At 41.2% G+C, this 12,954-nt stretch overlaps 1 protein-coding gene across 1 annotated transcript; it reads right to left on the bottom strand.

Moving 5' to 3' along the window:
- Positions 1-934: 934 nt before the first annotated feature.
- On the bottom strand, positions 935-3,830 carry LOC306860157 (5-hydroxytryptamine receptor 3C-like). The gene is made up of 3 exons (XM_079401713.1): positions 3,244-3,830; positions 2,859-3,069; positions 935-1,689 (listed from the first exon to the last, which is right to left on the bottom strand). The coding sequence occupies exons 1-3, from the start codon at positions 3,436-3,438 to the stop codon at positions 1,535-1,537; spliced, it is 561 nt and encodes a 186-aa protein (XP_079257839.1). The 5' UTR covers positions 3,439-3,830; the 3' UTR covers positions 935-1,534.
- Positions 3,831-12,954: the final 9,124 nt, after the last annotated feature.

Genomic DNA, 12,954 nt, shown 5'->3' with positions numbered 1-12,954 from the left:
TAGATCATAACCCAGAACATTTTTATTACCATTTCCAAAGACGGATTCCCTTACACGCTTTACATTATACATGTTACACACAACAAAGTACCACAGCATTAGCATATAAATATCATGAATACATGAGTTCCAGTATCATCGTGCAGTATGCAATGTGGTATTACCGATAATTTATTTGTTTTTCTGCAATTGTAATGCCTCGATCAACAGTGATGCCACTAGAGACGTTCAGAAAATAAATTACTATCAATATGGTCATAAACTGATTTTTGACATCGTCTATGATCCTAATGAAAAGTGTATCTGTATATTACTCTGTTCTCTAGCAGTAATATTATGATACTTATAATGATACTTGCTTATTTAAACAATACATTTTATGTTAGTTAATGACAAAAGTAGTCAATGAAATTGAAACATTTTTAATGTCGGTATTGCTGAATTGAATTCATCCATTGGTAAATATTCCTTGTATTTCAGGCTGTTGCCTTACCATGCTTCAACTCTCATAAAATGGTTTGGTGAATGTTTATAGTCCCCATTAACAAGATGAATCATGAATATGTTTTCCCTAAATAAAAAGACAGCATTTTGTATATATGGTAAAAGTTAATGCTTAACATTAGACAATACAATAGTTAAGATGAACTATACTTTTAAAGCATTTGTAAATCTTGGCTCATGTAAATTTCATGCTAACTTATTTCACGATTACTTATTCAATATTTCAATAAGCATGAAGAACACACATGAACTAACATTGAACAAACATTGCCTCGTTTTCATTTACAGTACTTAAGTATGACGATTTGATGAGAATTATTTAACATTGATGGTAACAAAAATGCAACTAATGTCTAAAGACGCTAGCTCATAAGTAATCTAAAATGTAATCAAATGTAGACAAAAAAAGTGTAATCTCACAAATTGTATTGGTATATTTTTAATTAGGAAGGAGTCATAATCTAGATGGTTTCCCCCCACAAATACATATCACAGCCTTATATACTTGTGCATTAACTACAATGGACAACCAACTCTGGCTGATCTGTGTTCTAATGAGCAAGCAGAAGTCGTCTTTCCATCTCATGTACAGGCCTATAAGGGACATTCACTCACGGGAACCAAGCCTTGAACAGCATTATCAGAAACACAATAACTGTGGTTACATACAGAAAGTTAAAGATCACATCTACTATTGTTGACACTCTGGTCCAGCTCAGTCTTTTCCTCTCTTGTTGGTTTTGAGCAGCTTGAAACTCCAGGACTTCAAGAGCATACAGCTGCTCTTCATGCCTGTCTGTTTCTGAGTCTGGAGGGCTCTTAGTGTCCTTTACCGCATCTGTGAGAAGACTTTGATCTAACTTAAGATGTTTTACCAAGGACGATTTCCTTTCAATGATTCGCAAAGGAGTTAAATGAATTTACATGTTTTTCTGTTTGCTGCAGTTCTGGTATATCATGATCATGGTATAATTGCCTTTTTTAAAATAAGTAATTAGCTATAAACTAATTAACTTAAAGCCCCTCATTATCAGATGTTGAGTAAATATTTACCAGAAAGAGCAGATGAGCTTTTCATTGGTCTTACTGAAACAGTCCGATTTCCTTTTGCAATCAGAAAATTCACAAGAATGGTCTCCAGAACGCTGATTCCCATCAGAGTGAAGATGACAACACAATAAACCCCTAGGAAAGCCACCAGAAAATAATTAAAAATAATAAAATAAAAATATATATAATCTATTTCATACAACAGAAAAGTCTGCATTTTTTAGCAAATGATGACACCATCAACAGTTAATTATTTCTCAGCCTTTTGTATTGATAATTAAATTAAAACTTCTTAGGTGAATAATTGAGTAATTTGATAACAGACAAAGCAGAATCACAGTAAAAGAGATTTATCTGAAAGTTTATGAAATTAATATATGACTTAAATACCGGCATATGAATATACCCATATTTAATAGTCCATATTTTAGGTGAAGATATGTCATAATAGCAACACTATGAATGCAATTTTTGTGATTTTACACAATAATATAACCTATAGGTTTTAATGAAATGACCATTAAATATCTATAGGAACTTATAAAACCTATAGAAATAACCTATAGGTTTTAATGAAAGGTGAAGATGTCTGAAATGTACATCTAATTCACTGAGATATTAAATAATAACCTCATTAATTACAATAAGAGTTGCTTGTAAAATATAATAGTAACAACATGCCATTTGGGGTTTCTATGCCAATTCTGGGCGGCCTATCTTACCCCGAGGCTCGAATTTGATCTTTTTACTTCCAAACAAAGACTATAAATTTTACTCCACAAATCCAAAAACAAATAAACACAAAAAACATTGATTTTCAACAAAATAGTGTCATAGATCACTATTTTCCAGAGCTGCAAAATTAGATCAGTTAACTTCAAAACTGTTACGAATGACTAAATCCCACAAATGTTGATATTCAGATGAAATGACAAAATCAAAAATAGTGTAGCCATTTGCAGAAAAGTGCTGAGATGAAATTTCGTGCCATCAATGATCAAGAGAAAAAAATCATCTTAAGGCCATTGCACACTGAGTTCAAATTTTCGTATGCGTTTTTCCGTTTATTTATTTATTTTCGTATTCCTCATCCTTTCCAATCAAAATGCATGCTACGAATGCGAAAAAGCAGAAAATCGAACCTCATCCAATTTTTTTTATGACAGACGAAAGTTTCGGAGGCAGTGCGTAAACGTGATCGACACAACATGGTTGTATTTATTTTTCAACGTGCGAAAATTTCAGACTCAATGTGCAATGGCCTTTACTGTTCAATATAATCAGTACAGCAGATAAACTCTCACCAATCAGGGGAATATCACTGGCCGTAGAGGGCAGCATGTCTTTGAGAAGCAGCAGTAACACAGAAATAGACAGAAGCAGAGTTACTTTAAAACCCAGCTTCTCTCCTCCAGTTGAATTGATGAAGAAGGAGGCCAAATCCAGAATAAGGAAGTAAAATACTGGCATTAGAAAGTTAATAACATACAGTAGCGGTCTCCTCTTCATGGTGATCTGCAAGTAAAAACAGAAACCTCGATAAATACTTTATCAGAGCAGCTTTTGTTCAGTGTGTTTTAACAGTGGTCACAATGTCTGATCCCAGTATCTCAGCTGTAAGGTTGTACATCAAATGTGAAATTAGCTTGTTTTCTCTGTAAGTGGTTTTTATATCTTTCTGCTCTGTACCTTATATATCAGCTGATCCTGTGATTGTCCCATAGTAGTGGCATTGGCTTTAGACATATTTATACTGAGGAGTTCCCACTCTCCCTGAGTCTGAAAGGCCTTCTTGGAGCTGAGGGTCAGGATTGAAGCGTCAGAGAACGGGCTGATCACAAGCTCCTTACCTGAGATAACATGAGACAAATTACCAATAGACATTACAATAACTTAAGGTCAAAACTCTAGCAGGTCAAATACGATCTTTAAAAGTCATGTTTGCCAACATCAGGGTTGTGAACCAAGATGTTTTTGATCTTTTGAATATTCCTCTTCCTGCCGTGTCAATATCTTGTGTGTGTGACTAATTCAATTTCACTTTCATGAATTTTGAATTCTGCCCAACCCTGATCGACTTTGTTTTCTGAGTTTTAAATGTACTTGAATGGATTGGAGACTGAAGGGTAAAAGTGCAGCTTTGGATGTCAAAGGGAAACTGGTGCAGGTTCATCTTGCAGGCCGTGGTCACAGCTAAAGTGTTAGACGTCACAACAGCGCCATGATTCTGCAACTGGACATACTGATTCTCCATTGTTGCGAACTCAGTCTTGATGCTAAACAGACAAAAACAAAGTAACAAAAGTAAACTTTAAAGGTATAGTTTACCCAAATATGAAAATTCACCATTAACTCACCATCATGCCATTCAAAACTCAGAAGAATTTGATTCATTTTCGAAACCATAAATTCATATATTTTAAATGAAACCATAGAGATTTCTGTTCCTCCGCTGAAATTTTAGTCCACCAAAACTTTTACACTTCAAAAAGTTTCTAAACAAAATTGTAAAAGAATTACATATGAATCGAGACTTTTGAAAGAAAAAAACAACAATTTGTATGTAATAAGCTGATTGACTTTTATTCATTTGAAGATGAACGAAAGTCTTATAGGTTTGAAACACATGGTGAGTAAGTGATAACAGGATTGCTTTAAAGACGTTTATATGATTACAGATGCACTACATACAAAAAAAGATCACAAGGATTTTTTGTATGAGAGTCATAATATACATGTTTGTGTAAATTTGTATTATTATTATTATTACTTTTAATTGTAGTTTTAATTACTTTTTTATTTTCCACCATCCTCCAGCCCCAACTGTTCACTGTAAAAAAAATTGAGCTAACTTAAACATTTAAGGCAACCAGCTTTAGCAGATTTTTGAGTTTTCTTAAAAGTTGAGAGAACTCAAAAATATCCTATAAAAATAAGTTGAGAAAACTCAAAAATCTGCTGAAACTGGTTGCCTTAAACTTTTAAATTTGCTCAACTTTTTTTTTTTTTTTTTTTTACAGTGCACTCTGTCTTCACTTTTCTGTAACCCGCAGGTTTGGTAAATGTCATCCTTTAATAATAGCAAAAATCTGTGCTTAAATGTGCTCCTTAAACTGTTGAGCACTTCAGGTTAGAATAAAACGATAAGGGATTTTGTTAAAACCAGACCAGCAGACCTTTCCTAACATTGTGATCTGCAGAGCAGTAGGTGCTACACACAGCCAGATAGTGCTTAAGATGGGCCAAGTTCACGAACACTAAATAGGCACTGCTGATGTATAAAAAGTCTTCTTGTATCATCTTCTTGTTACAATAAAATGCTCTTTTTGGACTAGTAGGTTTTTCTGAATGTTTTTGTAATACAACAAACTCTTTCAACACAAAAGACCAAGGAATTCCTCATGATATGACCCCTTTAAATGTCTACGTTTTCTACAAGTAACAAACCATTTATACTACAAAAAAGCCATTTTCAGACCTTTCAGTGATGGTGATGTCTGGAGTCCAAACCATATCCTTTTTAACTGTACATAAAGTGATTCCACAGAAGTCTTCTGGGTTCCAACTTGTGAACTCACTGAACCAACCCTGCACAGTTATGAGGATTATGTTAATAGTGATTATAGTGGTCAACCAAATTGGCTTATCCTCCTTTTCCTCCTAGAATCATTTTTAAAGTGCCCCTATTATGGATTTTTGAAAATGAGCTTTCATGCAGTGTGTAACACAGCTCTAAGAAAACATCCTGCAAAGTGTTAAATCTGAAAGTGCACCGTGTATAAAGTTATTGTCTCTCAAAAGAAAGAGACGACTCTGAATCATTGAAACGAGTCATTTTGAAAACCAATCCCAAGCTGTTTCATGTTGATGTCAAGATGAAACATTAGCATATTGCCCGCGCACTTGTCTGTGCAGACCTGCAGACCTGAGAAAAACCTGATTTTGGAGCGTTAAAAGCACACACAAAAAATTAAATTGACCAATCACCACAGATTGGCATCACGCAGAGGGGTTTGGAAAAATGAATCGTTGAACGAATCGTTTGGCAGTCGTTGAGCAAATAAAGTAAAAATAAATGCATAATGGAAGTGATTTTTGACCTCACATGCGTGTCAACCTGTTGTTGGGGGGACAAAATATGAACCTTTCATAATCCATAGGGGCACTTTAATATATACTCTTTAATAATAATAATAATATATACTAATTCTTTTTACACTTTGTTTTTATTTTCAATCGGTTTTATTTGACTTAAAACAAATGATATTTGTTCCTTGTATTCCTTTGCTTAATAAAGTCAAGAAATTATTTGATTTGATTTCCAGGCAAGTTTTCTAAATTGAGTGTGAAGTTGTGTGTGAAAAGGTTATGAAAACACTTACATGCACAATTGTGGCTTGTGTTGAGAGGCTCTGGGCTTTTTCATTCTGTGGAAAGAAACCAGAAATAAGTGTTGAGAGATGATACTACAGTACAGCTTGACATCCTGTGTCATGGCATTCAGAGTCAAATCATGCTGGATATACCACTTCTGTGATGGAGGTCACATACAGGTCCATGTAAACAAGGGTAGGGGTTTTCCATTTAGACACGGGCCGCAGGGACGTCAACTGAATATCACCATTGCCCAAGCCGAGATGTTCGATAAGCACCTTGTAACTGCAGTTTCCAGCAGCAGATGCCGACCCTGCACAGATCACACTCCACTCAAGTCTTACAGTCAGAGAATATCACGTAACTACATTCATCCTTCTGTAAATGTACTTCTCAACTAGTGTGTCCATTCTGATAAGAACAATGGCAAAAGCAAACTCCAGAATGCAACTATCCATATCAAAAATTGTAAACTTTATGTAATTAACTGCGAAATCAATGTAATGTTTTGGGACACTTAGAAATGCATGCTAATTGAAATTAAATTAAATTTATATTAAATGTAGTTAGCTGAATTGTATAGTGTTTTTTTTTTTTGGACCCACTTAAGTAGGACTTAAGTATATCTTTACTGCATTCAAATTATAATTAGATCTATTGTCAGTAACACTTTATTTAAAGGTGTCCTTGTTACTTATGTTACATGTACTTACTATTATAATAACAATAAATTATGCATGCAAGCCAAATTCTAATTCTAATCCTAACCATATAGCAAGTACATGTAATTAATTAATATTACTCAGTACTTAAATGTATATTTACACTGTAACAAGGACACCTTAAAATAAAGTGTAACCTCTATTGTCTTTGAAATATAGTAAAAGTGAACTGCTGAATGTACTGACAAGCATTTATCATAAACTAAAATATACTTTAATTTTCATTAATTAATGTTTACATTCTATTGAAACTTGTATGTCATGTATTTAAACATATAATTACACATTTATAATGATGAATTTGCAATTTAGCACATTTAAAATATATGAACTTTAAATGTATTATTGAATACCACACAGCAGTTAAATGATAATCAAGTATTTTACTTGTGCTTTAGTATGTTAGTCAACTCAACACATCAAAATAAGTGTACAGTAAAGCACGGCAAGATTATTAAAACATAACGACATTTAACTTGACATAAAAAGTTTAGAAAGTTTAAAACGTTTTAAGGGTAATTAAGAATGTGAAAAGTGCACTTTTATTTCATTGTATTATCTGAAAGTAGTTTTTTTTTTTTAAATATACTCTTAAGAGTAAAGTGCAAGTGCACATTAAATACAATTAAGCACTACTTTCACAAGCATATAGTAAAAAAAACAATATACATATCAAATTTTAAATACAGTATTTTAGTGCAAATTCATCTATCACTATGTAGAAGATCGAAGTCAAATTTGGTCAGCGTGAAAAGCTTGCGTGACATGCATTCATCTTCAAAACTAGGAGCAAAACTACACAAGGTAAGGGAAAATATGACACAGACAACACACATCAACAGACATTACAGCTGGACATTTAAAACAGACTTACCGACTGAGGCGAGATAAAATATTAGCCACCCTAGACACATGGCAAACAGTCGAGAGATTGGGTACTGAAGAGATGACTGTCATTTGGTCTCATATTTATATACTGCGAATGAGATCCATGTCCAACCTCCTCTTTTGTTCTTAGTTTCACACGAGTCAAAAAAATATATATATATACAAACAGTTGATGTCATTCCAAAAAGTCACACTTTGTCTGATGTGCTGTTTGCCATTTTGTTTATGTTCTTCCCATGGCCGATAAAAAAGTTAGTGTTAGAGAAATGGCTATTTAATCGGATTGTGCTGGTTGCATAACTTTATGGTCATGAGTTAATAAATGCATATAACATGCCCACAATTTCTGAAATAAATCATTAGCCTGATACATTAATTTCTAAGGCATCAAAATTATCGACATGGTCAAAATTTAGCTGAAAGTCTTCTACTACATGTACTGTATGTCAATGCCTTTTTGCTGTGTCATGTAAAAGTTGTGATTACACAATTAATTTTTTTGAGTACGATGTCAATAAGCCCTTTTGTTTAGAACAAATATCTCTTAAAAATCCCCCACAATATAAAATGTTTAGACAGGTGTTTGTAATGTTCCCCTTCAATTCTCACTCTACATTGCTATGGGAAATACCTTTTTCTCGAATACTACTGAAGCCTTATTGAATCACACCAGTGAAACTGACCAATGGCGTTAAAGCGCGCAAAATATGAGCGGGAATCCCACTCTATATAAGGCAGTGCTTGTACGTCATCCATTCAGAATCTTTTTCTTCAGCCAACCTTCTACTAGAAGCAGAAAACCTATCAAGACTACTCACCGTGATCTACAAGCTGCAGCGGACACGCCTTTTCTTCCCCTGCTGTGTTCCAGTGAGCTTCGGAAGCAAGATGACTCGCGATTGCCTCTCCTGTGCGGAGCCAATCGAACTCTCTGATGGCCACGAATCGTGCGTGCCTGGGTCGTGCCCACGCAGAGGCGGCGCTTGGAGGATCGGACTGCCCCCACTGCGGAGATATGAGTCTCCGGACTCTCCGGCTCCGTGTGGCCATCGTCCAAGGCGATGAACTCACCCAACTAGCTCTGCCGCGCTCTTCCTCTGCAGCCTCTTTTGGGCCAAGGAGGAAAGTGGCGCGAGTTTCTGATGCGGATCTGCCAGGATCAGGTACGAGCTCGCGCCGGCTCAGTGCCCACGCGCTCCTCACCCCCCTGCTGTAGGTCCCTTTCCAGTGCGCTTCATGACCGCTGATCTCCGCATCTCCCCCGACGCTCAAGATGTGGTGTCTTTCGGTGCCATGGAGGGCACTGAAGAGGAGGATGATGCCATTTCGGTAGCAGCGTCTGCGAGAGAGGAGTGGTCCAACAGCCCGCTGGATTACACTGCGCCCCAAGGCAGCGACGCGGGGGACCACTATCACAGTGATGTCGAGCTCCTAAGCGTCCTGTCCAAGGCAGTGGATGAGCTCGGGTTGGAGTGGACGCCTCCTGCCGAGCCGGCCAGAAGCCGTCTGGACGAGTGGTACCTCCAGTCGGATCACGGCCTCAAAGACACCCCACGGAGACCCAGCCCCTTTTTCCCCGAGGTGCACGACGAGATAAAAAAGTCATGGAACACGTTCACCAGTCGGGTGCATAATCCAGGATCCTCCCACCTGTCTTCTGTGGTTGGAGCTGACCAAGTGGGGTATGTCAAACTTCCCCCTGTGGAAGAAGCCGTGGCTGCCCATCTCTGTCCGTCAGCCGCGGTGAACTGGAGAGTGAGAAACAACGTGAAACAACTCCCCTCTAAACCTTGCCGCGCCACTGCAAACCTCGCCGGCAAGGCTTTCTCCGCGGCAGGCCAGGCAGCTTCAGCTTCAGCACTGCATCGATACTCCAGGTATATCAGGCCAAGCTGCTCAAGTCTCTAGATGAGCACGGGTCGGACCCCGAAGTGTTTAAAGAGCTCCGACGCGCCACGGATCTGGCCCTCAGAGCGACGAAGGTGACAGCTCGAGCGATCGGCCGCAATATGGGGAATCTTGTGGTGCTAGATCGTCACCTGTGGCTTACTCTGACCGAGTTGAAGGACTCAGAGAAAACGGCCCTTCTGGACGCTCCTGTGGTCTCTTCGGAGCGGCGGTGGAGACGTTCACGGAGCGTTTCGTTGAAGCACAGAAGCAATCGAAGGCCATTAGCCACTTCCTGCCAAAGCGCGCCGGCGTAAAACCTCCTGCTCCTCCTCAGCGCAGCGTGCGGGAAGACCGCACGCCCCTTCTGCTGCTCTTCAACGCGAACATGAGCCGGCGGTGAGGTCAAGACAACCGTGGCCGAAGCGTCATCAGGGCTTGAAGGGCCAGAGACCCCGCCCTGGCAGAAACGGAGGACCACCGGCACCGGTATCAAAGCCACGTTCCTGATGCTGTCTCTCGGATGAGGAAAGCTGCACCCAGCGCCGAAGACGAGCCACTGAAGAAGTCCTCTCGCTCCACTGTGTGTGCTCACCACGCCCCCCTGCCTGTTGCGGGTGGCGAGAGCAATTTTGAGAGTGTTTTGACTGTTCCACTATGCAGAGCAATAAAGTCGAAAAAAATACAAAACTCACCTCAATATCAGGGCAATTTTCCTCCTCTCACTCCCCCATCACTCACTCTCACACTTGTGTGGTATTAAACTCCCCGCCCTCCAACGGCGAGTTATCCCTCACGGTGAGCAATCCGCCTCGCCCGCTGTCACAGTTCACAGAAGCGTGGTAGGCACTGCCAGGGGTATCAGAGTGGGTTATGAAATCATTAAAGAATGGCTACACGCTTCAGTTCTTCCGCAGACCTCCCCTTTTCAACGGTGTGTTAATGTCCACTGTGCGGGAGCGGAATGCCTCAGTTCTACGAGAGGAGATACACAATCTTCTTGCAAAGCGTGCTGTAGAGGCAGCACCCCTCACAGGCCGCGAGGGCGGCTTCTACAGTCATTATTTTCTGGTGCCAAAGAAAGACGGCGGACTCTGCCCAATCTTGGACCTGAGACCGCTGAATCGCGCGCTTTCAAAGCGCTCGTTCAAAATGATTACGCTGAGACAAATCCTCTCACATATCAGGCTGGGAGATCGGTTTATCTCCGTGGATTTAAAGGATGCTTATTTTAACATTCAAGTAGCCCCCCGCCACAGGCGCTTCCTGAGATTTGCATTTGAGGGGATAGTGTACCAATTCACGGTCCTGCCCTTCGGCTTATCCCTGGCCCCTCGTATGTTTATGGAATGCGTGGACGCTGCTCTCTCTCCTCCGAAGCAGAGCAGAATGCGCATCCTGAACTATCTCGACGACTGGCTAGTCTTAGCCCAATCAGAGAGCGCGCTGCTCAGCGACAAACTCAGACTCCTCGCTCATATTCAGAGCTTAGGGCTGACTGTAAATATGCAAAAAAGCATGCTGGTACCGAGCCAGAACATCTCTTTTTTAGGAGTGGAGTTGAACTATGCGAGCGCGTTTGTCGGAGGAGCGCTCACAAAAACTGATCAGCTCTCTCACAGTCTTCAAACTAGGGCGTTCTTCCCCACTAAAATGCTTTCAGAGGACGCTCGGCCAGATGGCTGCTGCTTCGACAGTGTGCAATCTAGGGCTCCTACATATGTGACCGCTTCAGCTCTGGCTAAAAAGCCGGGTGCCACAGAATGCATGGCGCACGAGCACCTTGCGCATCACAGTGCTGCGCGACTGTTTTGCACACGCTGACCCCTTGGCGCAATATGACTTCGTATTGGCCAAGTGATCAAGAGAAAGAATGTTACGACAGATGCATCGAGCACAGGCTGGGGAGCCGGACATGGTCAGAAACGGAGAAGTCATGGCACATAAACTGTCTGGAGCTCCGTGCTGTACACCTAGCGCTCGAGTGCCTTCTCCCAGACATTCTTCACCGTCACGTTCTCATCAGGATGGACAGCATGACAGTAGTAGCGTTTATATATCACCAAGGCGGCGTGAGCTCGCGACCACTGATGCGGCTGGCGAGAGACCTCCTTCTGTGGGCAGATCGACACCTCCTCTCCATCCGTGCAGTACATGTCCCTGGATGCCTGAACTACGGCGCGGATTTACTGTCGAGGGGCGGGGTAATCCACGGGGAGTGGAGATTACACCCTCTGACAGTCAAAATGATTTGGAGTGTATTCGGCAGAGCGGAGGTGGATCTCTTCGCATCAGCGGAGAACACTCACTGCCCGGTGTTTTATTCACTGACACACTCTCCCCTGGGAGTGGATGCACTAGCTCACAGCTGGCCAAAAGTACGCAAGTATGCCTTTCCTCCAGTGAAACTTCTGCCTCGCGTGCTTTGCAAAATCAGAGGAAAAGGAATCTGTTCTGTTAGTGGCACCGAAATGGCCCAATCAGCCGTGGTTCCCAGAACTGGTGGAGATGCTGGTAGCCCCCCCGTGGACTATCCCACTGAAGAGAGACCTCCTCTCTCAAGCACAAGGAACAATATGGCACCCAAATCCGGATTCATGGAGCCTTAACAGATGCACTTCCTCAGCGCGTGCTGAACACTATCTCTGAGGCTAGGGCTCCTTCCACGAGGCGTCTTTACGTACATAAATGGAGGTTGGTGCGTATCGAAAACCCAATCAACTGCCCAATACCAATAATTCTTGCCTTCCTCCAAGAGCGATTTGATAGTGATCGTATGCCATCCACATTGAAAGTGTATGTGGCTGCTATAACAGCCTTTCATGCGCACGTCGAAAATCGCCCGATCGGCCGAAATTAACTGATCATATGGTTTTTAAAAGGAACAAGAAGGCTGAACCCTCCTCGTCCTTCTACTCTGCCCACTTGGGACTTGGCCCTCGTGCTTGACACTCTCACGGGACCCCCATTCGAGCCCATACAATCAGTGAACTTGCGAGCGCTCTCTCTCAAGACAGCGCTCCTGCTCGCGCTGGCCTCTGTTAAGCGAGTTGGAGACCTGCAGGCGTTTTCAATTAACGACTCGTGTATTGAATTCAGGCCAGGTGATTGCAGACTCACCTTGAAGCCTAGAAAAGGATATGTGCCTAAAGTGCTTTCGACTCCATTTAAAGCGCAGGTCAAAACACTATCTGCTTTCCGCCCCGAAACACCGTCCGGTACGGAGCCGCTTAATACACTGCTGTGCCCTGTACAGTTCAGACTCTTGGAGCAGTTATTTGTATGTTTTGGTGGACGCACAAAAGGACTGCCTGTGTCCAAGCAAAGGCTGTCACACTGGATCGTTTACGCAATTGCTTTGGCTTACAGCTCTAAGGGCGTGGAATGTCCGATAGGGGTTCGGGCCCACTCAACCCGCGGACTCGCGTCATCCTGGGCCTGGGCAAATGGCATGTCTATTCAGGACATTTGTACGGCGGCAGGCTGGTCGTCACCCAGCACTTTCGCGAGGTTTTATAACCTAGATGTG

Source organism: Barbus barbus (assembly GCF_936440315.1).
Source record: "Barbus barbus genome assembly, chromosome: 3".
NCBI classification, from domain to species: Eukaryota; Metazoa; Chordata; class Actinopteri; order Cypriniformes; family Cyprinidae; genus Barbus; species Barbus barbus.
Note: the sequence above shows the minus strand (reverse complement) of the source record. Positions and strands in the feature narration are given on the sequence as shown.